Source organism: Lutra lutra, chromosome 4 (assembly GCF_902655055.1).
Source record: "Lutra lutra chromosome 4, mLutLut1.2, whole genome shotgun sequence".
In the NCBI taxonomy this organism is placed as follows: Eukaryota; Metazoa; Chordata; class Mammalia; order Carnivora; family Mustelidae; genus Lutra; species Lutra lutra.
The window spans coordinates 99151034-99177423 of NC_062281.1; the positions used below are offsets into that span (position 1 = coordinate 99151034).

The following is a 26390-nucleotide window of genomic DNA, read 5'->3' on the forward strand; positions in this document are numbered from 1 at the left end:
ATGTTCTTAAACTGTTTCAAGAATTTTTGAGTAAAAAGATGCCTCTTAATACTAAAATATACAGAAATACCAAGTGATAAATCTGCCACATACTCCTAATATGCTGAATATAAACAATAGATGTTTCCTAGTTCTTAAACTTTGTAAAATAGAGGTTTTCCTAAGATTTGTAAAAGGGATAATTTCCAGGGAAGTTGTGAATCAAGCTTCTATCAGTTGAATGCTTTTGTCACCTGTTTTACATTACAAAATGAGCAATTTGTTTTCTTAGGGAAAAAAAATTGTCCAGTAAATCAACTTGAGGCATTAAGAAAAGGCTAAGTACCAAGTAGATAGGTTGTTTGGCATGCCAAATGTCAAAGTGTATATAGAACATCACCTGTTGCTTCTAGGAGTTTTGTTCCCAGATAGTTTAACTTTACTTTCCCCCTGAACTGGTCCTTCAACTCTTACTGACTTTCTTGTTCTTTTATGAACTTTTGTCGTTTTAAAAGTTTCGCTAACTCTGCTCTTAGAACTTTCAAATTAGTTTCTCATTTTGTCTCAAGTATTTAAAGGAAGAGATTTTAACTCCAGCTTCATGATGCACCAGTAGATGGCACTTGCAACACAAAATTTTCTTTTGTCCGAAAAGTAGAGTTGAGTGTATTGTATTTCTAAAGGTCAGCTCATTATGCGATAGATTCTATGTATTGCATCAGCCTAATAGATACTGTTTTTAATAAGGACATTTTTATCTTCTGAAGGAAAAGAGAGACATCAACTAACATTAATATCTGTATATGGAATGTCCCTTGTTAGCTTAGAGAACTTAAGTTTTAGGTCCGTTTTTGTTAGTGAATTTTTTTTTTTTTGATCAGACTCATTAATGAGGTGCTTGTCAACTTAATCCTTATCTTAAAAAGTAATGTAGGTATTCTGTTCATTTGCAATAAAAATTGTGAGTTGAATTTTTCACATAGAATTTTTCATTGAATTCTTGTTTTGTTTCAGAACGTTACAAAAGAAAGACAGATGAAGTTACTGCAGCAGCAGAACGACATCACAGGCCTTTCCCGGCAGGTGAAGCACGTTATGAACTTTACGAACTGGGCAATTGCGAGTGGCAGCAGCACAGCACTACTGTACAGCAAGCGACTGGTGAGACACATAGTATAGTATATTTATGGTCTTTAAGTTGACTTATTAAGATATTTCCTTCAGGGAACTGCACTTATATGAAGTATAGATTTTGTATTTTTGCAAGTGTAACCACCACCATGTTAAGATACAGAAAAATTCCACCATCCACAAAAGTTTCCTTATTCCCCTCTACTCCTGACCCTAGGCAACCACTAGTCTGATTTCTTTTATTTTCTAGAATTGCATATGAATGGAATCATAAAGTATTTACTGACCTGAAGATACCTAGTATCATAATGTAGTTTATCACCAGAAATATCAGAAGTTCAAGCATGTGCATTTGATTGCTTATATAGTTAGTCTTTTAAACACATACTGTCTCATCTGAGATTGACATTACGGGGCTACATGAGCTTTTTATGTCTTTATCATTTATGTTTTTGTGATACTTATAATTTTTAAGACTAATGTGAATTTTTTCCCTTTAAGATTACTTTTCAATTGCGCCATATTTTGAAAGCACGGTGTGATCCTGTGCCTGCTGCTAATGGAGCAATTCGTTTCCATTGTGATCCCACCTTCTGGGCAAAGAATGTAGTCAATTTAGGTGAGAAATAATTAGCTTTATGAATGTAACTGGGAACAGCGAATTAGGAGGAGAAAACATCTCAAGCAAATTTTAAATACTTAAAGCTTCACTCTAACATGTAAATTTCTTGGAAAATATGTTCCTCATTGGAAACTCACTTGAGCTATGTTCATGACATCTATAAGGATGTTGAGAATCTCCTATGTGTATCATTGCTAACATTTCCTCCACATCTTTTAAAATTGATAATGACTATTTCATGTCGAAAACTTAGCAAACGGGGCTTTGTTCTCTGGAGGAATTTATTAGATGCTTAGTAGTTTGCATATTAATTGTACCAAATTGTCCACTAGAGGAGGACTTCAGGATGCTGATGTGTCTGAAAGTCATGTACTGAGGAAGGTTTGAAAGATAAGAATAGCTCTTTTCCACATGAAAGAGAAATGGACTTTACTCTTGTTACTCCACAATGTGGACCAGCTGACCATAGATGAGGGTTACAGGGAGACAGACAAACAGCTCAATTTACAACAAAGGCGAAAAACTTCTCGACAGTTAGAATTGTCTGCAGATTGAGTAAACTCACTTTCAGCATAGGTCCTCACCATTGGAAGTTGTAAAAGCAGTGGTGGATGAATTTCTGTAAAAAATGTAGTCTTTGTGTACATTAAAATTTGGTTATAGCCTTAGATCAGTCATTAGCAAACCGTTTTTGTGTGGCATGTTAGCTAAGTTTGTTTTTTAAACAAACTTTAAACAAACATTTTAAAGGGTTGTAAAAACAAGTGAAAATGAAAGAACATATGATAGCTCTTATATGGCCTGCAAGACCTAAAATATCTGACGCATTAAAGGAAAGGTTTGCCAACTCTGCCTTACATCAGACACTCCTAAAATTTGTTTTCTGTTCCTAGAAAACGGTGGGCTTTGTGAGAGGCAAGGAAAGTGTTCATTTTTAGAGACGTAAGTGGTTAAAACATTCCATGTTTCCGCAGACAGTTTTGGAGCAGTGTTATACTCTGCCCTGCAGGCTGTGGCAATTCAAAGGCAGATGGCATCAGCATTAGCAATCTTAGGTATCCTTGAATCAGTCTGGGAGACTTGATTTTGACTGACTGAATGGACCTCTTCTGCAGATATCTCTTTCAGATTTTTAATTTTCTATGCATGTGTGTAAATGTAAATAAAGAATAAGGGCAGGTAATATATTATTCTGAAGAATCAAAAGTCAATTATTTGTCTTTGGACTGTTTCTGATTTTTATTATCTTTAAACCTAGCTCGCATCTCTGCTGTACTGTCAGAAGTTTGAGTGCTGATAGTTGTCAAAGGAGAGAGGAAAAGATAGTGACTAATCCACAAAGTAGATGATTTAATCATTTATATGCAAATTATTCTCATTTTTTAAATCCTTCAGGTAATCTAGTAATAGAGAGTAAACCAGCTCCTGGTTATACTCCTAATGTTGTAGTTGGGCAAGTTCCTCCAGGGACAAACCACATTAGTAAAACCCCTGGACAGATTAACTTAGCACAGCTTCGACTCCAGCACATGCAACAGCAAGTATATGCACAGAAACATCAGCAGTTGCAACAGATGAGAATGCAGCAGCCCCCTGCACCTGTATCAACAACCACAACAACAACACAGCAGCACCCTAGACAAGCAGCCCCACAGATGTTACAGCAACAGGTGAGTATTACAACATCATGGCATGATTGGCAAAAATTATGAAGGCCTTAAGATTACACTCTGTCCTGTAAGGATGCATTACACATTTCGATGTTACTAACAGGGACAGAGCTCAATGGTTAGAGTTTAAATATTTGCTCTTGGTTTGGCAGGGATTTGGGGAAGATGTGAGAAAAGGTGTTAAATAAAATACTTACCATGGGAAACGAAATTAATTCACTAGTACTATGGAGGAGCAAAAGATTTTATTCCTCCAGACCAGATATTTTTTGTTTTTCACATGTGGTTTTGGGCCAAAAGGCCAGACAGCTTTTGCCTAGGATCTGATAAGTTCTTACTTACTTACCTACTTACTTATTTATTTAAGAAGGGGTTGCGGGAGAGGGAATCTGGAGCAGATGCCACACTGAATGCGGAGACCCACACAGGGCTTGATCCCACGACCCTGGGATCAAAACCTGAGCTGAAATCAAGAGTCAGATGCTTAGCCGACTGAGCCACCCAGGCGCCCCAATCTGATAAATTCTTTAGGTATTTGTTCAAATCATTTGCATCCCTGTATCTCTCCTGATCTCCCCTTCCCCATCCAAATCAAAACCATTAATCCAGGGTTAGATAAGTTAATGTTAATAGGCTTTAAATATACACACACACATATACTGAGAGGAAGGGATTGGGGCTAGAGATGGGGCGAATGTGACTTATACTTTTTACTTTATGCCCTTCTGTCCTGACTGAATGATTTTTACCATAACATTTTATAATTGAAAGGTAAATTTATAAAAAATATTATTACATAAATGCAATTTCTGCCTTTTGTAGCCTCCAAGATTGATCAGTGTGCAAACAATGCAAAGAGGCAACATGAACTGTGGAGCTTTCCAAGCCCATCAGATGAGATTGGCTCAGAATGCTGCCCGAATACCAGGGATACCCAGGCACAGCGGCCCTCAGTATTCCATGATGCAGCCACACCTCCAAAGACAAGTATGCCTAGAGTTACATTTGTAAGAATCATAAAATTTTAAAACTAAAAGACATCATGCTTCTTAATCAGTTGGTGGGGGGGGTTGCTGTGTGGCCATTGATAGCCTTGAGAATTTGATTGATGCTGTGTATCTTCTTGTCCCAGAAAAATACACGTACGCATGAATTCAATTTTAAGAGTTTCTTTAATGGGATTCAACTCATTATATACTGTGGGTTAAGAACCTCTAATCTAGTCTAACCAATTCATTTTACAGAAGTAAAAAACAAAGGAGCTCGTTATTTATCCATATCACAAGAGGTAATGGTAAAGTTAAGATTAGAACCTTAGTGTCCTGAAATTGTTCCTCTAATGTTTTAATGCGGTATTTGGAACCTAATCTGTAAAAGGGACTTTGAAAACAATAGAGCTATGCTATATGTTATTTAATTATTTAATCCCCCCTCCTTCTCTTTGCTTATTTTTCTTTTAAGGATATAGATGTGCCTACTCTTAAAAATAAATGTATTTAGAAACATGTTTTCTAATTTTTGCCTGAATAGCAGGTTATATTCGAGTAGAAGTTAGGATTATAAAATCAGGCTACTTTTACATGTGATTTCTAGTTATAAAAGAATAAAGTTAATTTTATAATGTTATAGTGATATTTCTCAAAGCATCCTTTAATGACCATCAGCATGGCAGGGGTCATTGTCAGAAATAGATTCTGAAGCATAGTTACTGAAACAGAATTTCTAGGGGCAAAATACTTAGAAATAATAAATTTTTACTTAACTCTCAGATTAATCTGTATACTAAAGTTGGATAAACAGTCTCAGAGCAGTGGTCCTTCAACTTTTAGGCCCAAGTACCTCTGGAAAGACTTGAAAAATAAGTACTCCCTCATGTTTACAGTTGACATTTTAAAGTTCTATTATAAACTTAAGTTTAAATGGTTGCTGAGGACGTATTTTCTGGCATATTGTAAGTATTGACTTTATAAAGTAAAACCTTTGTATCATTCTTATAAACCAATCCACTAGAATCCCAAATACTGTAGCAAGCTCTTTTTTGTTTTGTTTTGTTTTGTTTCTTTTAAAGATTTATTTATTTGACAGAGATCACAAGAAGGCAGAGAGGTAGGCAGAGAGAGAGAGGAGGGGAAGCAGGCTCCCTGCTAAGCAGAGAGCCCAATGTGGGGCTCGATTCCAGGACCTCGGGATCACAACCTGAGCTGAAGGCAGAGGCTTTAACCCACCAAGCCACCCAGGCACCCATCAAGCTCTTTTTTGAAGTCAAAATTTTATTGTCTTTTCTCCTTGGACTCGAATTGCTCTTCTATTTTTTCTACAGAATTTTATCTTAATGTACTTACGTTTGATAGACTTACAAATCAGTTAGTTGCAGTTTTCTGTGGGAAAAATGTCTCTCAATTTTAAAAATTCTTAAATTTCCAGCGACAGTAAGACAATATATTAAGCTTAAAAAGATTTTTTTCAGGATCAGATTTTCATTACAATAATTCCTAAACAATTGTTTAAGAATATTAGGAAACATAGGGGCGCCTGGGTGGCTCAGTGGGTTAAAGCCTCTGCTTTCGGCTCAGGTCATGATCCCAGGGTCCTGGGATCGAGCCCCGTATCGGGCTCTCTGCTCAGCAGGGGACCTGCTTCCTCCTCTTTCTCTGCCTGCCTCTCTGCCTACTTGTGATCTGTCTGTCAAATAACTAAATAAAATCTTAAAAAAAAAAGAATATTAGGAAACATAAAAGTAAAATTCCTTTATGTATGCATTTCTTTATGAGATAGATGGAGTCTTTTCTCCCTTCCTATTTATTTATATATACTTGCATTTCTGTCATTTTTAGAGTAAGTTAGAATTCAACATTAATTTTCATTACTTTTTTTTTCTGGTTTTGTTTTCTCATGATCCTCAGGAAATTTGTTCACAAAAGCCTATATCTGGTAATTAAAAGAATTTTCTCACTTTCCTCAGTTGTTTGAACTTTTTTTCCAGTTTTATTGATTAATTATCAACGTATATCACTGTATAAAGGCTTACAGCATAATGGTTTGATTTTACATATATTGTGAAATGATTGCCACAATAGGTTCTGCTAACATCCATCATGTTATATAGATAAAATAAAAAGAAGAGAAACAAATTTTTTTCCTCCTTATAATAAGAACTCTTAGGATTTTTTGTTTTCTTTTCATGTTTTTTATTTAAATTCTAGTTAGATAACATACAATGCAGTATTGGTTTCAGGAGTAGAATTCAGTGATTTATCACTTACATACAACACCCAGTGCTCACCACAAGTACCCTCCTTTAATGCCCATCACCCACCTAGCCCACCCCCCACCCACCCCCCTCCTCCACCCTTAGTTTGTTCTCTGTCTTTAAAGAGTATCTTATGATTTGTTTCCCTCTCTCTCTTTTTTTTTCTATTCTTCCCCCCCATATGTTCATCTGTTTTGTTTCTTAAATTCTACATATGAGTGAAATCATATGGTATTTGTCTTTCTCTGACTGATTTTGCTTAGGATAATATGCTCTAGCTCTACCCACATCATTGCAAATAGCAAGATTTAATTCTTTTTGATGGCTGAGTAATATGTGTGTGTGTGTGTGTGTGTGTGTGTGTGTGTGTGTGTGTGTGTACGTACCACATCTTCTTTAGGATTTACTTTTAACACCTTTCCTGTATATCATACAACGGTGTTAAAACTATGGTTGTATTGTATATGTAACATCCATAGAACTTTTTATCTCAAATGGAAGTTTGTACCTTTTCCCATTGACCACTTTCAGTTCCCCCTTCTCTCATCCTCTGCCTTTGGAAACCACAAATCTGAATTGTTTTTCTATGCAATTGCTTTGTTTTACGATTCCACATATAAATGAGATCATATAGTATTTGTCTTCCTCTGTCTTATTTTACTTAGCATGATGCTTTCAGGGTCCATCCATGCTGTGGCAAATGATTGCCTGCTTTTTTATGGCTGAATAATACTCTATATACAAACACACTCATGTACATTTTATACATGGCCAGACCCACATACATACCACGCCTTCCTTGTCCATTCATCTGTGCATGGACACAGGTTGCTTCTGTGTCTTGGCTATTGTTAAGATAGTGTTAACTTCTTTGTTTCTCAGTCACAGGTGTCAAACATTTGTGAATCTTCCCTAAACTAAAAAGTGTTGTGAAGGTATAGTTCATATTAGGATATCTTGGCAGATCATGTAATGATAACATCTTTTTTCTTAACAGCACTCAAACCCAGGGCATGCTGGACCCTTTCCTGTTGTGTCGGTGCACAACACCACAATCAATCCAACCAGCCCTACTACAGCTACCATGGCAAATGCAAATCGAGGTCCCACCAGCCCATCTGTTACAGCAATAGAGCTAATCCCCTCAGTTACCAATCCTGAAAACCTTCCATCACTGCCAGATATTCCACCCATACAGGTTTGTATCTAAGTTGAATGAGAGATTTAAAACCTCATGTTAATTAAGGAGCTAAGGGTATATCTTTTCTTTTTTTTTTTTCCTTTCTTTCCCTTCCCTTTCCTTCCCTTTCCTTCCCTTCCCTTCCCTTCCCTTCCTTTCCCTTCCCTTCCCTTCCCTTCCCTTCCCTTCCTTTCCCTCTTCCCTCTTCCTTCTTCCTTCCCTCTTCCCTTTCCTCCTTCCTTTCTCCTTTCCCCTTTCCTTTCCCCTTTCATTTTTCAGGAGAAACGTGTTTTGAAATTTCCAAAGAGTAGAGTATAATATTTGATTTTTAAAAGTTATATATGCTAAAACCAGCATGCCTCAGTATTTTAAAGTTTAAAGATCTCGGCTTTGTTAATCTTTCTGCCACTTGCCAACAGACAAACCTTGTGTTAGACAAAGTACTTGATCTATAAATTTGGATCCAGAGAGGACATGCAGGACCAAAATGTGGTCATGTATTTGCCAGTCTTCTGTTAAGTCTAAAAGGGATGGTGTACCCCTTGTGCAAACAGGTTGGACTAAGAAAGGAAGAAGTTGGAAAGTCTAGAAATTAGGCACTTTGGTGGAGGTGGTGCATAATGAGAGAGAAAGTGATGGTGAAAAGTAGAAGATAAAAAAGGTGAAGGTCCCTCTGAGGCTTCTGTCCCTTTCACCTGTAGCATTTTCCTGAAGAAAAATATCTTGTAGTGCCTTCTCAAATTTCATGAATTCATTTGAATTAAAAGCATTTTATTTTTTATTTTTATTTTTTTAAGATTTTATTTATTTATTTGACAAAGAGAGACACAGTGAGAGAGAAGAAACACAAGCAGGGGGAGTGGGAGAGGAAGCAGGTTTCCTGCTGAGCAGTGAGCCAGATGCAGGGCTCGATCCCAGAACCCTGGGATCATTACCCGAGCCAAAGGCAGCTGATTAACCGACTGAGCTACCCAGGCACCCCTAGACGCATTTTATTAAAAAATTTTTTTGGGCGGGGGGGGCACCTGGGTGGTCCAGTTGTTAAGCACTGACTCTTGATTTTGGCTCAGGTCATGAACTCATGGTCCCGTGTCAGGCTCTGTGCTGAGCGTAAAGCCTGGTTGGAACTCTCCCTCTGCCCCTCCCCCCTACATGCTTACTTCCTTGCTCTTAAATAAATAATATATATGTATATTATTTATTTATTTTGGATGCAGCATACAAACTATTTAATACAAAAATAATAGACAAAGTCAAACAGGCACTTATTAATAAGAGAAAAACTGACTAGAAGAAATTTATCTTAAACACTTGGCTGGCTCCATCAGTGGAAATTGCAATTCTTGGTCTTAGGTTGTGAGTTAAAGCCCTACATTGGGTATAGAAGTTACTTTAAAAAAAATTAAAAAAAAAAACAAAAAAAACCCACCTTATTGTAACTTAATTCCAGTTGCATTAAACTGAGCTCCGTTGCTGAGAATACAACTCATGCACAGTTATGGATGAATGATATTCACTGAATACTACCTTACATACACATATATAGTAAATTTGAAAAAGGTTTAATTAATGATCCCCAGATATACTTCATTTTTGTTGATATTTTGGAAGAGGTCATTTAAGAGAACAGTCCGTGATTCTGGCTTATGGGTTGTGTAATGAACCCAACTTAGACTCTGTTGGACACCAGGTCTCTTCCACTTCCCTTCAGACATCAAATGGGTTTTGGGTACTTGTTTGGAAAGTTCTCTGGGTAACATGACATGCCAGTACTCCTTGTGCTCGTCAAAATACTTGTTCAAGTTGGTAGATTGGCTTGTGGGCAGGGTGGGTGGAAGCACTAAGGCACTAGGAGTAGGCACACCAGACTGCTTGTTCGCATCAAGCCAAGGCAATGACTTGAGAAACAGCATTTTGTTTATAAATTTAAGTATAGTCTTTGAAGTTATACTGAGTCGTCCTCACATGCATTATATGAGTTATTCAGAGTCAAGGGTTACCAGGGGAGCAGGGAGCAGTGAAATTAATAAGACACTGGGGCCCTTGATTGCATTTTAATATTTTTATGTAATTAATGGATTTTATAAGAGTTAGTTTTTTTTTTTTTTTAAAGATTTATTTATTTATTTATTTGACAGAGAGAAATCACAAGTAGGCAGAGAGGCAGGCAGAGAGAGAGGAGGAAGCAGGCTCCCTGCTGAGCAGAAAGCCCGACGTGGGGCTCGAACCCAGGACCTGGGATCATGACCTGAGCCGAAGGCAGCGGCTTAACCCACTGAGCCACCCAGGCGCCCCTAAGAGTTAGTTTTAAAGGATGTTTCTTTAACTTCAAAATTGCTTCAAAATCACTAGCTCATTGTGAATTCTTTAAATCTTATTGTTTCTCTAATATTAGGAGACATCCTGTGTGGCTGAGTGAATGGAAGTTGTATTGGTGCTGAAAGGACTGAACAATATAGAATGGGAAATTTGAGAATATATCTATAAAAAGTGGAATTTCTATTTTTAAGATTTATTTATTTGAGAGAGAGAGTGCACGCACGAGCAGGGGGAGGGGCAGAGGGAAAGCATCTCAGACAGACTCCTTGCTGAGCATGGAAACTGAAGCAGGGCTCTATCCCACAACCCTGGGATCATGACCTAAGCTGAAATCAAGAGTCAGATGCTTAACTGACTGAGCCACCCAGGCACCCCTCAAGTAAAATTTCTAAGTCATAAGCTTACAGCTTACAAAGCATTTTCACAGGCAGTATATCAGTTTTTTATGTAAAATCATCTTGTGGTAATGTGATACCCCTATCTTATGGATCAGAGTAAGAAAAGTTAGTGACTGGTCACCCACTACATGGAAAAGTTGGAATTCAAAGCTCAGACTCCTGATTACAAGTTTGGTTTTCTCCCCACTATCCATAGAGATAGTAGGGAGATAGTTCAGGATTGTAGGCCTGGAAAGGTTTAGTATTGAGAGCTTTGGGGCAACTATAGAGAGGTATGTATAGTGTTAAAAGAATCATTCAAGTTTTGCTAAATACTTAATATATGCTAAAGTCCTTGGTGATTGAGAATAAGAAGATAAATAAAACTTGGTTCCAGGTCTTAAGAAACTTTCAAAAGGAAAAGAAGTTTGCTAATGTCTTATTTAACATAATTTGCTAGGCTGTTTTGACCTTGGTTTGGTGTTTTCTGACAGAGACCAGATGGAGGAAATATAGATGCTACCTATCTTTGAAAAGCTGGGCATCATAATCAGACTTTCCTTTTTATCGCCTACTTTTTTTTTTTTATTAAAGATTTTATTTTACTTGACAGAGATCACAAGTAGGCAGAGAGGCAGTGGGGGAAGCAGTCTCCCCTCTGAGCCGAGAGCCAGATGCTGGGCTCGATCCCAGGACTCCAAGACCATGACCTGAGCTGAAGGCAGAGGCTTAACCCACTGAGCCACCCAGGTGCCCCATCACCTACTTTTAAAAATTGAGATATAATTCAGATACCAGAAAGTCCAATTTTTAAAAATATACAATTCAACATTTTTAGTATATGTACAAGATTGTGAACCATTACCACTATTTCTATAACATTTTTATTACCCCAAAAGACTATCCATTAGCAATCACATTTCCCTCTTTCCCAATCTCCGGAAGCCATTAATTTACTTTATGTTTCTATGGTTTTGCCTCTTCTAGACATTTTGCATGTGCGGAATTACATAATATATGGCCTTTTGTGCCTTGCTTCTCTCACTTCGCAGTGTTTTGTAGGTCCATCCTTGTTGTAGCCTGCATCAGTACTTAATTCCTTTTTATGTCTGAATATTCCATTGTATGGATATGCCACATTTGTTCATGGGCTCATCAGTTGTGGACATTTGGGTTTCCACTTTTTGACTGGTAAGGAATAATGCTATGAACTTACTTATACAAGTTTTTGTATGAACACAGGTTATTGGTTCTCTGTGGTAAATTTCTAGGAGTGAAATTACTGTGTCATATATTGTATAAGTTTTTGAGGAACTGCCAAACTTTTCCACAGTGGATGCACCATTTTGCATTCCCACCAACAGTGTGTGAGGATTTCAGTTTCTACACATTCTTACCAACACCTGTTACCGTCAGGTACTTTTAAAACTAGAGGTAGTTACCATGAAAACACAGCTATAGTAGGAAGTAGTTAACCAAACAAACCAAGAACAGAAAGGGAAAGAAACCTGTCCTCTCTTTAAGAATCACTTACTTTTTCTCCTATCCTGTAGTTGCCATGGTGTAGTAAGAAGAAACCTTGTGGGGGCTACACAGGAAGTAGACAAGGTAGCATTAACTATGTAATGCAACTCAGAAGTAAATTCAAAGGCAGTTTTGGATATTTGTTGATTTATCTTAATATGGTAGTCATGACAGCCATCCAGGATTAGAAGTTGATCTAAATAGAATTCTCTCAGAGTAAATTGTATTTTATTTTGCTCTACTGTCCATTTCCAGCATAGTGATAATGAATGTTTGTAATTTATACCTTGAGGTGATAGATGATGAGCCTGAATACTTTTTGAATTCATAAATGAATATTAGATTCTGTTGAGATTAGATTATAATTAATAGATGTAATGTTCTCTTTTTTTTAAGATTGTATTGAGAGAAAGTGTGTGTGAGTGGGTTGGAGGGAGCAGAGGGAAAGGGAGAGAAAATCTTAAGCAGACTCCAAACTAAGCGCAGAGCCTGACAGAGGGCTCAGTTCCAGGACCCTGAGATCATGACCCTTGCTGCAATCAAGAGTTGGATGCTTAACTGACTGAGTCACCCAGGTGCCCCGATAGATATTTATTCTAATGGTTTATTCTTTTTTTTTTTTTTAAAGATTTTTATTTATTTATTTGATAGAAATCACAAGCAGGCAGAGCAGTAAGCAGAGAGAGGGGGAAGCAGGCTCCCTGCTGAGCAGAGAGCCCGATGCAGGGCTCGATCCCAGGACCCTGGGATCATGATCTGAGCTGAAAGCAGAGGCTTAACGCACTGAGCCACCCAGGCGCCCCTCTAATGGTTTATTCTTTATAAAGAATTTTTTGTATTTGGCATACGTAGTAACTATTTATCTGGATACTGTATTGGATATTATGAAGTTTTGGGGAAACTATGTATTTCTGATATTCATATGTAAACTTAAATGTTATGGGGTACCCATTTCTGCACTGTGCTCTTAGTACTAACTAAATGAATCAGTCTTTTCTCCCCATCTTTACCAATCTGATAGGTAAAACAATATTATTGATTTCTTTTGATTACATTTCTTTTATTTGTTTGCATGGTTGCCTTTTCTTAGGTTCACTGATGATTTGTATTTCTTCTCTGGATTGTCTTTTTCCTTTTAATTAATAGAAGTTAGTTATATAACACATGTTCAAAGAACATTGAATTAATAAGTGAATTAATGTTTTTCCAGTTAGACTTATAACTTTATTAATGCTGACTCTTCACCCATGTCTAGTGAAGCCTGGGAGTGAATGTGTCAGCTAGCATTTCCTTATTGGGGGCTGTAGTGATGTCATGGGGGCCCTTTTATGTACTTCCAGTTTGCCTCTTCAGAATCTGTCCACTCTTCTAGCCTTAGGCCTATCTATCTGGCCAGAGATACAAATTGCAGGTAAAGTATAGGACTGGTGGTAGAGTTCTAGGTAACCTGGGACTTTCGTGTCTTTTTTTTTTTTTTTTAAGATTTTATTTATTTATTTGACAGAGCGGGCGGGGGGAAGCAGGCAAAGAGCCTGATGCGGGGTTTAATCCCAGGACCCTGAGACCATGAACTGAGCCGAAGGCAGAGGCTCAACCCAGGTGCCCCTCATGTCTGTTCTTTTTTTGTTTTGTTTTGTTTTTTTTTTTTTAAGATTTTATTTATTGGGGCGCCTGGGTGGCTCAGTGGGTTAAGCCGCTGCCTTCGGCTCAGGTCATGATCCCGGAGTCCTGGGATCGAGTCCCGCATCGGGCTCGCTGCTCAGCAGCGAAGCCTGCTTCCCTTCCTCTCTCTCTGCCTGCCTCTGCCTACTTGTGATCTCTCTCTGTCAAATAAATAAATAAAATCTTTAAAAAAAAAAAAAAAAAAAAAAAAAAAAAAAAAAAAAAAGATTTTATTTATTTATTTGACAGAGAGAGATCACAAGTAGACGGAGAGGCAGGTAGAGAGAGAGAGAGGGAAGCAGGCTTCCTTCTGAGCAGAGAGCCCGATGCGGGACTCGATCCCAGGACCCTGAGATCATGACCTGAGCCGAAGGCAGCGGCCCAACCCATTGAGCCACCCAGGCGCCCCCCCCTCATGTCTGTTTTAAATCATCCCCTCCTCCTTTGTGTTCAGGTGTGACATTGTCCAGCTTCCAGCTGTGGCCCATATTAGGAGCTCCCCCTCTTTAGAAACCCTCCACTTGATTAGTTGCAGCTAGGAATTCTCCTATAGTTACAGCTTACAAGTGAATTCTTGGCCAACAGTTGTGATCACCAGACAGGCACAACTCCTGATATTCCTTAATTGCCTCCCAATGAGCCCACTGCCTGCTATCACCTTCAGCCCTTTATGTTTCTAACATGAGGGTTTTTAAGGGCTTTAATGAGAAAGGCTTATTTACTGTTCAGAGTCCTCCTCCCTTGGCTGTGATATATTGTGACCTGCTTATTTTGATCATTTTTCTATCAATCCAGTTCTACCTTGCTATATTTCTATAATTTTCTTCAAAGTTTCCACTTTGACGGCATCCTTTCCTGTTTTTATAACCATGAGATCAGTGTAATTTTGAGAGGAAAGGAGAGCAAGAAGTAAAGGTATGTGTTCAGTTTTCTGTCTTGAATAAGAAGTAGATTTGCATAAGAGGTAATCTGCTTCTAGTGGGAGAGAAGCTTAAAAGGGGCAAGTATGGGCACAAGTTAGACCATATTCAAGATTGGCATTATTTAGGAATAGTTTGACCGTCTCTTACGGAGTAGTGTAAGTAGTAAGTAGTGTAATTTTTCCTAAGGTAATTTTCATAATTAAATAGTATTTACTGTTTCTTACATAAATATTTCCTATTTCGTCATTACAGTTCTTCAGTGTAGTGGGAGGTTTTAAAGAGAGGAAACTGATGTTTAGGATGCTTGGTCCTCTGGCTTTAACCTACCACGTTGCTTGTAAGTGAGAAAACGGCTCAGTTCTTCTGTGGGCTGCCCCAGGTTATAAGGGGCATTATATCCCAGGCTGAGGGCCTTATTTTGAATCTAAAATCTTTTTGGTTTTTTATTTTTTATTTATTTTATTTTTTAAAAGATTTTATTTATTTATTTGACAGATCATAAGCAGGCAGGGAGGCAGGCAGAGAATGGGGGGGAGCAGGCTCCCTGCTAAGCAGAGAGCCCATTGCGGGGCTTGATCCCAGGACCCTGAAATCATGACCTGAGCTGAAGGCAGGCTCAGCCCACTGTGCCACCCAGGCGCCCCAAGTCTAAAATCTTTTCAAAGCTTTCAAGTTAGGCACTGATGTGATTAAATTTCTGTTCAGGTGGTGATTCTGGCAGGACTGTGAATGCTGAAATAGAGAGAGGATGACCAGATGGAGGAGGATGCTGATAAATAGGGTTCTTCATTGAGAAAAAGCAAGAGTCAGTTTGTCAAAGCGATTTTATTTTCATAGTAGAGCATGAAGGATTTAGTGAATTGTTAGGTTTCGTCTTGAACTGCCCCAGGTATTTGCTGAAAAGTATTAATTATAACTTTGTTCACAAAAACTTTAAACTATGTGGGTCCTCAGGAGAGGCTAAGGAAGCAACAAGTAAGCCAAGTTTGATCAAATGATCTGTTTGTTAGTAACTGTGAACATAAGCAGTTATACTAATGAAATTAATAACTTCTCCTCTGCTTTAATCAAAGCAAATTTATCATTTCATTCTTTCTTTTTAGTTGGAAGATGCTGGTTCAAGTAGTTTAGATAATCTACTAAGTAGATACATCTCAGGCAGTCATCTACCCCCACAGCCTACAAGCACCATGAATCCCTCCCCAGGACCCTCTGCCCTGTCTCCAGGATCATCAGGTAAAGCCATCAAAGGCACTGGCTTGTTTCTTTTTTTACAGCTGACCCTTGAACAACACGGGTTTGAACTGCACAGGTCCACATATCGTAGATTCTTTTCAGAGAATGTAGTACTGTAAGTGTATTTTCTCTTCCTTATGGTTTTTTAATAACATTTTCTTTGGCTTACTTTACTGTAAGAATACAGAATATAATATACGTACCATGCAAAACATGTGTTAATTGACTGTTTATATTATCCTAAGGCTTCTGGTCAACAGTAGGCTTATCAGTAAAGTTTTTTTTTTTTTTTTTTTTTAAAGATTTTATTTATTTATTTGACAGACAGAGATCACAAGCAGGCAGAGGCAGGCAGAGAGAGAGGAGGAAGCAGGATCCCTGCTGAGCAGAGAGCCCGATGCGGGGCTCGATCCCAGGACTCTGAGATCATGACCTGAGCCGAAGGCAGCGGCTTAACCCACTGAGCCACCCAGGCGCCCCATCAGTAAAGTTTTTAGGGAGTCAAAAGTTATATGTGTTTTTTGCACAATTGGGGGGGTAGGTCAATGCCCCTAACTCTCAAGTTGTTTAAGGGTCAACCGTATATGTATTAGGTTCTCCAGAAAAACAGAACCAATAGGAGGGGTGTGTGTGTGTAGAGAGATTTTAAGGAATTGGCTCACATGATTGTTAGGACTGGCAAGCTATAGGGCAGGTTAACAGGCTGGAGACCCAGGGCAAAGTAAATGTTACAGGGTTGAGTCTGGAGGCAGAATTTCTTCTTTTGGGGACCTCAGTCCTTTCTCTTAAGGTCTTCACCTGATTGGATGAGATCCACCCACACTGTGGAGCTTAATTGGTTTAGGCAGAAACTCAAGTGATTAAAATGTTAATCACATCTAAAGATACCTTCACAGCAACATCTAGATTGGTGTTTGGACAAACAACCAGGTAGCTATATTCTAGCCAAATTGATATATAAAATTGACCATCATAGTATCAAATCATACTTTCTTTTTGGATGGCTCTTTCTAACTATATTTCTTCAAATACGGTTGACCGTTTTCAGCTAACTGAAGTAATATATGTATCTGTAGTATACACTGTTCAGAGCTATTAATTACCCCTCCCTCAACCCCCAGCAGTTTTCAGATTCTTTGCTAGGATTTGTAGATGCATTTGCTTGTATTTTACGATACAGATGGTCAGTTGAAGAGTTCTTTGGTTTCATCCCATGTTTATGATTTATAAGATAGTGAAAAAATTAAAAAGTTGAGGAAAGACAAGTAAATTTTCAAATTGCAATTTTAAAACAAAAATTTACTGGAAACTATTAAAGTTGTGATTAGTCAACTCTATGAGATATAAATCTCTTCCAAAACCTGGTTGTTTTGTTGACCCAGTTATGAATGAATGATTAAAGCAACTCTGAACAGATTGACAGTGCAGAAGTGGTTATGGAGTTTATTTTTTTGGTTTAAATTAAATGTAACTTACTTCTTACTGAAACAGACCACCTCATTATTTCTTGAGTAAAAATAGTTCAAATTTAGATGTCAGTCTTTCATGAGATGCACCATTAATATGATTTTTAGTTGTAGAATTTTTAAAGTTTAATATAATTAATCCAGGGCTTCTAAAAGAATGAATAATTACTGGGACTCTAAGTAGGAGATTTACCAGATGGCTTATGGCAAGATGGCAAATAGCTTTCTCTTGACCTGATAGTTCTCATTGATTGGATATTGTTGCTCTGAGGAGGATTCTGAGAATCCTGTCTGGGCTCAGGTGACAGAAACTGGTTGATGTCTGCCCTGCCAAGGGTTATACATGCCATCCCTGATTTTGACACTAAGGCTAGGTCTGATTTCCAAGAATTGCTAAATTGCATTATAGTCATCTTTAATTCTATAAATACTAGGTGGAATTCTGAATCTTCTTATCTGCATTGATACTCATTTTGATGTATTATTTTCTAGGTTTATCCAATTCTCACACACCTGTGAGACCCCCTAGTACCTCTAGTACTGGCAGTCGAGGCAGGTGAGTATTAACATTATTAGTAATTTTTTTCCCCCTTAAGAAAAATTTTGAATATGTATTTTAAAAAGTAGAAAATTACATTGAACTCTTATGCTTATCACCTGGCTTCGACAATTACCAAGTTATAGCCAGTCTTACATCTTCTGTGTTCCCATACATTCCTCCCTGGTCTGGATTATTTTGAACCATGGCCATCTGCGGATATATTGACATCAAAATCTATTTATATGTTGAAGAAATATATTGTTTCCCATACAGAGTTTTCCCCAGCTTATCATTTAAATAGAGTATGTGCTGTTTTTTTCCTTAGTGTTGATAATTTTGAGCAGGGGGAAGTCGAGGCAAGAAGAATACTTCATTGATGGTGGCATGTACGTCCATCAGGGGCATCTAATATTTGGCGGTTTTTGTTTGTGACCAGCCACCGTTAATTGATCTTTGCCTAGCTCTTTTTTTTTTTCTAACTAGTTGAAAAATAGTGGCATTTTAATTATTGTGTTATTTCTTTTTGTGTACCAGTTTAGAATATCTCTAGAAAGAGAAACTTTTCTGTCACTGGCTATTTGGTTATAGGACAGGCAGAAGAGATTCTTTCTCTTTATTTCTGTTTGCATAATAGTTGATTCCCAGCACCTTCCAACAGGGACCAGTGAGTTTTTATTATCTCATGAACTCATATATTTAAACATTTTATATATTACTAACTATTAAAGATGTTATTTTTATTGAAGGGTTATATTGTTCAGTCTTTGGCTTCAGTTTGGCTTCCTAGGCCTTTGGTATAACCCCAGTAGTCTTTGAAAGCTTCCTTATTTCTTGTTCGGAAATGATGTTCCAGGTTTGTCTTAACATATTTCCTGCCTCAGGCCTAGAGCCCACCATTTTTCTAAGAAATCTTGGTTGTATTAGTGAGGAAATAGTGCTTAGAGACAGTCTTCTGGGCACTAGGGACACTAGCTGCTGCTGATTTTTTTGTTATGCCTTTTTGGTAGACATAGCTAAGAAATGGGATGGTATTTGGAGTGTATTAACATAAGATAGAATAAATGTGTAAATGTTGCCTGATTTTTATACTTTAGTTTGAATAACTTAGTACGATGCAGGAAAGATTTAAGCTACATGTTTTTTTTTAAATTTGGGTTTGTGTGCATTTTGAAGACTAGTGCTATTAAATACTTGCTTGACTTTTTAATTATACCTTAAATAAATAATCAGTACTTTGAAAAGAAAAGTACTTTGAGTACTTGAGTAATTGAGTGAAAAAGGTGTTCATTCTCAGTAGCACTGCAGTCTTACCAGTTACTCACTTCTCTCGGTAGTGGTTTTGCTTTGTGGTCTAGATAGAACTGATGAGTCATAGACCTGTCCTCTTAACCTATCATTTTGTTGATTCAAATAAGGATATTCTGGGTTGTTTACTACTTGTTATTCTCTTCTCCCAATTTCCTGTCCTCAAAAGCTAAAATAGAGTTTACTTTGAGGGGGCTTCATGAACTACTATTATTAATGCTGTTTTCTTCATTAGTTTGGGGGCAGAGAAGAATCGAAATTACTTTTATAGAGAAAAGCAATTGCTAACATTCTATATTAACTAGTCTGGGAAAATGGTTATTTACTGGATTTCTTTAATGACTTAGTATAAGTGCCTCACACCATAAAAACGTTTTTAGGTTCTTCTGAAAGTTTGATACACGTTTTTAAAGAATCTGAAGCTATGCTTATATCACACTTCTTTTACCTGCATTATAAGGTGTCTTTATCTTCTAGAAAGTTGGTTCTTTTCACTTTAATGAATATTACTTTTCATATAATTGATTTTATGTATATTATAGAAGCACATTTGACTTTTTAAATTGTTTTTTATTAGCTGTGGGTCATCAGGAAGAACTGCTGAGAAGACCGGTCTTAGTTTCAAGTCTGATCAAGTGAAGGTCAAGCAAGAACCTGGGACTGAAGATGAAGTATGTAGCTTTTCAGGAGCTGTGAAACAAGAAAAGACAGAGGACGGCAGGAGGAGTGCCTGCATGGTAAGCTCCTACTGGGGCCTGTCAGGGATTCAAGGAGGCCATTTCATGGATTCTTCCATCTCTGCATATTAGACTGAATAGTGGTTCTACGGACACTTAATTATTTTTGGATATTTATGCCTGGTATAATCCAAATATCTCTGTAATTCAAGTTTTTCTTCTAAGTGTCAGCTGTAATTTGTCACAAAAGGTTTAATTGTATTAAGGATTCATTTGAAATGATCTTTTAGTTTGTTATTGGTCAGTATTTTTGCCATGATTCTAAATTGGGTTCTATTTTGTTTTGACTTCATTAGTCATCTCAACAGTCACATTGAGTCTCAGGCCACAAAAGATCCTTTACTATTTTCCTGGATCTGTGAGTTCAGGATTAGGACTGCTGACGTGAAAGAAGTTTAATGATCAAAGAGTTGTGTGATGGGAAGATTGCCTTTGGCTTATGAATTATTAACCATTTAAGTTTTTCAGGTAGAACATTTTATAAAATTTATAATATAGAATGAAGGAAGGCCTCCTTCTCTTCCTCCTCCTGTGCTGACACCCCCCACTCCCCAGCAGTAAATTTTGATCTTGGTTTTTTCTTCCTGCCCAGGCTTAGGTGTCTTTTTCTGCTTGGTTAGCGTATAGACATTTCAGGTTGGAGGTATTAGCATATTTAACACAGTATATGTATATTTGAGAGTAAAGGGATTTAGCCTTGTATTTGGAGTAGTGTCCCATCATCCAGTATCCGATTTAGAAAGTGCCCGCAGAAAACTGGGTGCAGAAGGGTGGTGAAAGATTTCTTTACCATTTTCACAATCTTCTTACTTTAGTAAAATGATGATAAGTAGGCAGAATAACATTTCTTTTTTTTTTTTTTTTTTTTTTTTTTTTTTTTTTTTTTTTAATTTGACAGACAGATCACAAGTAGGCAGAGAGGCAGGCAGAGAGAGACAGGAGGAGGCAGGCTCCCTGCAGAGCAGAGAGCCCGATGCGGGACTCGATCCCAAGACCCTGAGATCATGACCTGAGCCGAAGGCAGAGGCTTTAACCACTGAGCCACCCAGGCGCCCCCAGAATAACATTTCTTAAAAGCTATGCAACAGATTCTTGGGTGAAAAATAGGTCATAATCAGCTCTTTGTGGGAAAAGTATAACCCTGTGCTCACTTTACAATCAGTGTGTTTAACAGTTTGATTAATTTTCTTATTATCCAAGTGAACCAATATTAGAGTGCGCTATAAAATCATAAATTAACATGCCTAATAATTTTGGGTTTATTTTCTTTCCTTTCTGTCACTAATGTCATTTCCAAATTAATTTTAAGTTATGTATATGTGTATTGACATAATTCTTAAGTTACATGCACACTGCATACGCTAAGGATTAAATGATTGTTTAAGAATTTGTCCTCGTTTTGTTTTAGTTGAGCAGTCCTGAGAGTAGCTTGACACCACCTCTTTCAACCAACCTGCATCTGGAGAGTGAGTTGGATGCATTAGCAAGCCTGGAAAACCATGTGAAAACCGAACCTGCAGATACAAATGAAAGCTGCAAACAGTCAGGGCTCAGCAGCCTTGTTAATGGAAAGTCCCCGATTCGAAGCCTCATGCACAGGTCGTCAAGGATTGGAGGAGATGGCAGTAGCAAAGATGATGATCCAAATGAAGACTGGTGTGCTGTCTGCCAAAATGGAGGGGATCTCTTGTGCTGTGAAAAATGTCCAAAGGTCTTTCATCTAACTTGTCATGTTCCAACACTTCTTAGCTTTCCAAGGTACCAGTGAAATAGTTGATTTTTTTGTTCTTGTTTATTTTTATAGGCTAAAATATAAACAAAGTTGTCCCTGCAGATGGCCTTCCTAACCAACGCATACTGTTTCTGTAAAACAGGGAGCCTGTTATTCCTTTGATAGTACCTTCTAGAGAAACTGATAGCTGAATGGTGAAATGTCCAAGATTTAAGTAGTGTATGAATGATAAAAAGTAGACTGTTTCCTGGCCTTCAGTTTATACTTAGTATAAGCAAAGTAGATAAAACTCTAAATTATGAGAGAGGTCTGGGGTGTTGGAGAAGTTAGTCAATTTCCTATTGAAACTGAATTTTTTATCTATTGCCATCAATCTTAATAGGGTCTATAATAATTTCACTTAAGAATACTATTCGGTGGGAGGCAGCTCTGTTGTTTCTCACCTAGAACCTATTATTCTGAAGTTTGAAAGCTCTTGAAAGGCATTTTAAAGGAAAAAGTACTTTGTAAAAAAGCTTTTCACAGCTTGAATATTTTTAGGTATTGCGTCCTCTTGACCCCTGGAAGCAGTTAACTGGTAGTGCCAGCCTGGGGCACTGTGTGCACATTTCTCATTTAACAAGTTGTGTTCACACCATTTTGTCTCCAGTTGATTTCGTAGACCAGTTTCCCTCTTCCCAAACCCTTACCCCCAAATAACCCTTTTAAGTGACAATAAATAGTGTTCTTGGGAAAGCCCAACTTTTTTCTGCCTGTAGATAAAACATTCACATTTCCTCTCAGATTCCTGAGAAGCAGTGATTTTAGTTGAGTAAATGCTACCCATTTTGAATAATTTAACCTTTTGGATTAGAAAAATACTGGCTATATAAACAGTGCCAGAATATTTTTCTGAAGAATCATAACTCTTACCTAGGTCTTAAGAGAGGTACAGTCATTTGCCAGAGATGTAACAAGGGCCTTCTTTTATTTTACTCTTTTATAGAAAAAAAGCATTGACATTTTAATGTTGTAATTAAGGTTTTTCATATTTTTCTTCCCTTTGGGTAGTAACATCTGCTGGAATGTTAGAATTTTGCCACTGAATGCTTCCTCTCAAAGGCTGATACTTTGGAAGGAATTGGAACTATTGGAAAAGACTAGGATGGTCTCAAGACTTAGAGTTTCTTTATGGTGGGGGAGAGAAGGGAAGAATTACTGGGAATGAACCATTTTAGAATTTATGGTTTGATGGAAATCCTGATGTAAACAAACTATAGACTGAGCAAATTTAAAAGGTAAGGGGTATATGTACATGTGTTTGTACTTATGGAGATGTGTATTCTTGGCTTTTGACTGGTCATGAAGAAGAATTGTTTTATTTTTGGCATATTTAATACATGCCATACCAGTATGGGATACCTGAGGAGTTCCATAACCCGTACTCTTTACTTTTTTGTGAGTGTGGGGTTATTGTGAGATAGTAATGGGGTTGACAGTCAGTCTTATGCTGTAAGTACTAACCCTCAACTTGGTGTTATGAAGAGATTGCTTTTGAAATGCAGGGCTACAGTTTTATAAAGCGTTCTAGAAAATAATTAATTGAAGACTGGGAAAAGTTTTGGGAAGCTTTTATCAGACAACTTTGAGATTTGACAAGAATGGAGCCTTTCTTCCCCTCAAAAACCGTGGAAGGAAAGAAAACAAACTGGAGACTTACTTCCAAAGAACTAGCTTCTCTAGCATGGGTTTTGCTATAATTACAGGGACTAATTGCCTGTTTCTCTCTTTAGTGGGGACTGGATATGCACATTTTGCAGAGATATTGGGAAACCAGAAGTTGAATATGATTGTGATAATTTGCAACATAGTAAGAAGGGGAAAACTGCACAAGGGTTAAGCCCCGTGGACCAAAGGGTAAGTGTCATATAAGTGGGATTTATTATTAGGGATTCTGTAGTTGTCTGGCTATACACTGGAGACTTTACATCCAGCTTCCTCATACTTAACATGTCCCAACCAAAAGCAAGATTTCAAAAAAACATAAATAATAAACAAGCAAATAACAATGTAAAAACTGCACTCTTCTCCAGTATTTCCCATCATTAAATGGTACCACCATTTATTTCTGTTGCACAAGCCAGAAATCTAGTGAAAGATCAGGAATGACCATAATACAATTTTCTTACTTGTCCTCACCATCACCTTCTGAGATAGCCATCATGGTGGTTCATCTGCACTGTCATAATAAACTTCACTCAGACTCCCTGAGTTTACTCTTGACTCTTTATACTGTAGTTTTCTGTACTGTATGTAGTATTCTTTTTTTTTTTTTGGTAAGATTTTAGAGAGCACAATGGGGGGAGGGGCAGAAGAAGAGGGGGAGAGAGAATCTGAAGCAGACTCCATGCAGAGCCCAACCCAGAGCTTGATCCCACAACCCTGAGACCACGACCTCAGCCAAAATCAAGAGTGGGACACCCATCTGACTGAGCCACCCAGGCGGTCCTACATAGTATTTAAAAAAAAAAATACAAACAAGTCTGTCACTTCCTGTAATAGCTTTCTGTCATTAAAAATGAAATCCAGAATCCTTTCCTCATTTCACTCAGATTTCTGCTGATGTGGTCTATAGTCTCTTCTCCAAAAACAAAATCTCTCTGGTCATTACAGTTACATTTGGCTCTGATCTGGTGTATGTACTCGCAGAATCCCCCTCTAACATCTGTTTAGTGTGTACGGACTTGGATTAAAAGAAGTTTAAGTAAATGAAAACTATAAATGTAAAATGCATTTCAGTTTACTTTTGACCGTATAAAAAATTCTGGAATTGTATTGAGAAGACATAGTTTGTATTTAATTTTAGACCTGCATGGCATCATTTCAGGAAAAGAAAGAATAATATGTGTCCTTCTTGCATCAGAAAATAGCAAAAGCAGTAATTTAAAGATTACTATAGATAATGAGGTAATCCTGGGGTGCCTGGGTGGCTCACTCGTTAAGCATCTGCCTTCAGCTCAGGTCATGATTTCAGGGTCCTGGAATCAAGACCTGCATCAGGCTCTCTGCTCAGCTTGAGACCTGCTTCTCCCTCTCCCATTCCTCCTGCTTGTGTTCCCTCTCTCATTGTTTCTATGTCAAATAGGTAAATAAAATCTTTAAAAAAAAAAAAAAAGGTTACTAGCTAATCCTAATTACTAGATTTAGAGGATTACCTAGTAATCTATGAATTTTTACGCAGAATGCTATGTTGCTTTTATGACTCCTTTCCGTCTCTGTAAATAGTCAGTAGTAGATAAATTACCTTAGTCATCGTCTAAGAATAAAAGCCGCCCTCTATTTTCAATAAATTCTCTAAAAGTAGAATAGAAGATAGTCTCAAAACTAGATGGGAGGGGTCCCTGGGTGACTCAGTGGGTTAAAGCCTCTACCTTCGGCTCAGGTCATGATCCCAGGATCCTGGGATCAAGCCCCATATCAGGCTCTCTGCTCAGCAGGTAGCCTGCTTCCCTTCCTCTCTCTCTGCCTGCCTCTCTGCCTACTTGTGATCTCTCTCTGTCAAATAAATAAAATAAAATAAAATAAAAACTAAATGGAAAGCAAGGGAAACAAGATGGTTTTCTTTGGGTATGTGTATTTAGATAAGTCAGTATATAGGAGGCATATGTTGAGTTTGTTGTAATAAGGCTTTGTAGTGATAAAGTTCTCTTAAGAATATCTTATTAGGGGAATAAACATTTCATGTGTTTTCCTTTCTTTGTTTTGGTCCAGAAATGTGAACGACTTCTGCTTTACCTCTATTGCCATGAATTAAGTATTGAATTCCAGGAGCCGGTTCCTGCTTCGGTGAGTTGTTCACTTTATGACCTCTCTAGTGAAGAAGGTTGGTATAAGACTTGAGAATATTGGCTCTGGTCTTAAGGCTTCTCATCTCAGTCTTCTTGAATAATCTCAGCCTCTCCAAGGTTCAAGTTTCCTTCTCTAATGCTATTTCTTACCCCATTTTGGATATTTCAAGAACACATAGGATACCTTTATAGAATATTTTACCGTAATACCTGCTGTAATTATCAGTACCTGATAATGTTTTAAGTATTTATTAATCCAAAATTTTATTAGGGCTCTTATGGATGTGTGATTCACTTGTCAAAAATTGCATTTTGTTTTTTAAAGGTTTTGTTGCTGTCATGAAAAACTAATGAATTTAACTTCTGTGTTCTCTTTCACTTTTAAAATGGACATAAGGGATATAGGTGTAATGGAAAGAATCTTGGACTAAGAGTCAGAATACTTAACTTCTCCCAGTTCTGCCATTAACTAGCCTTAAAACTTTGGGCAAATTTCTTAATTTTCTGCCTTTACCTTTTTAAACATACAGTGGGAGTACTGGACTGAAATATTTCTAAAATTCCAGTTCTATGATTCTAGGCTCTGTACCTTGGGGAGAAAACAATCTCTATGTAAGTATTAATTTGAATAAAAATGTAAAATTGAAGCTTTCACACTGGCTCTTATCTTATGAAGATAAGCCCTCTTTACAAAAAGTCAAGATTAAGAAAGGACTGGAAATTTTGCAAGTCAGTGCTCTTTGTTTATCTTAAAGGAGACTTTTGTTAGGAATAAAAGCTTTAAAGTCCCATAGGAAAAGGAATATCATGGGTGCTCAGGCTTCATAAATGGAATGAGAATATGCTATATACATTTGCTCACCATCATTTGTTGAATTAAGACATTGTTGAATGCCTGGCCTGTAAATA

General features: G+C 37.5%; 1 protein-coding gene across 2 annotated transcripts in view; it reads left to right on the forward strand.

Annotated features, from left to right (window-relative positions):
• Nucleotides 1–26390, forward strand: part of TRIM33 (tripartite motif containing 33) — a 110728-nt gene that overhangs the window by 78130 nt on the left and 6208 nt on the right. For both annotated transcript variants that reach the window (XM_047725119.1, XM_047725120.1), the window contains exons 7-17: nt 994–1140; nt 1612–1729; nt 3128–3402; nt 4225–4389; nt 7650–7850; nt 15741–15873; nt 17832–17895; nt 19763–19922; nt 21331–21680; nt 23427–23550; nt 25405–25479. In XM_047725119.1, the coding sequence (XP_047581075.1) occupies nt 994–1140; nt 1612–1729; nt 3128–3402; nt 4225–4389; nt 7650–7850; nt 15741–15873; nt 17832–17895; nt 19763–19922; nt 21331–21680; nt 23427–23550; nt 25405–25479 (1812 nt within the window). The remainder of the gene's footprint in view (nt 1–993; nt 1141–1611; nt 1730–3127; nt 3403–4224; nt 4390–7649; nt 7851–15740; nt 15874–17831; nt 17896–19762; nt 19923–21330; nt 21681–23426; nt 23551–25404; nt 25480–26390) is intronic.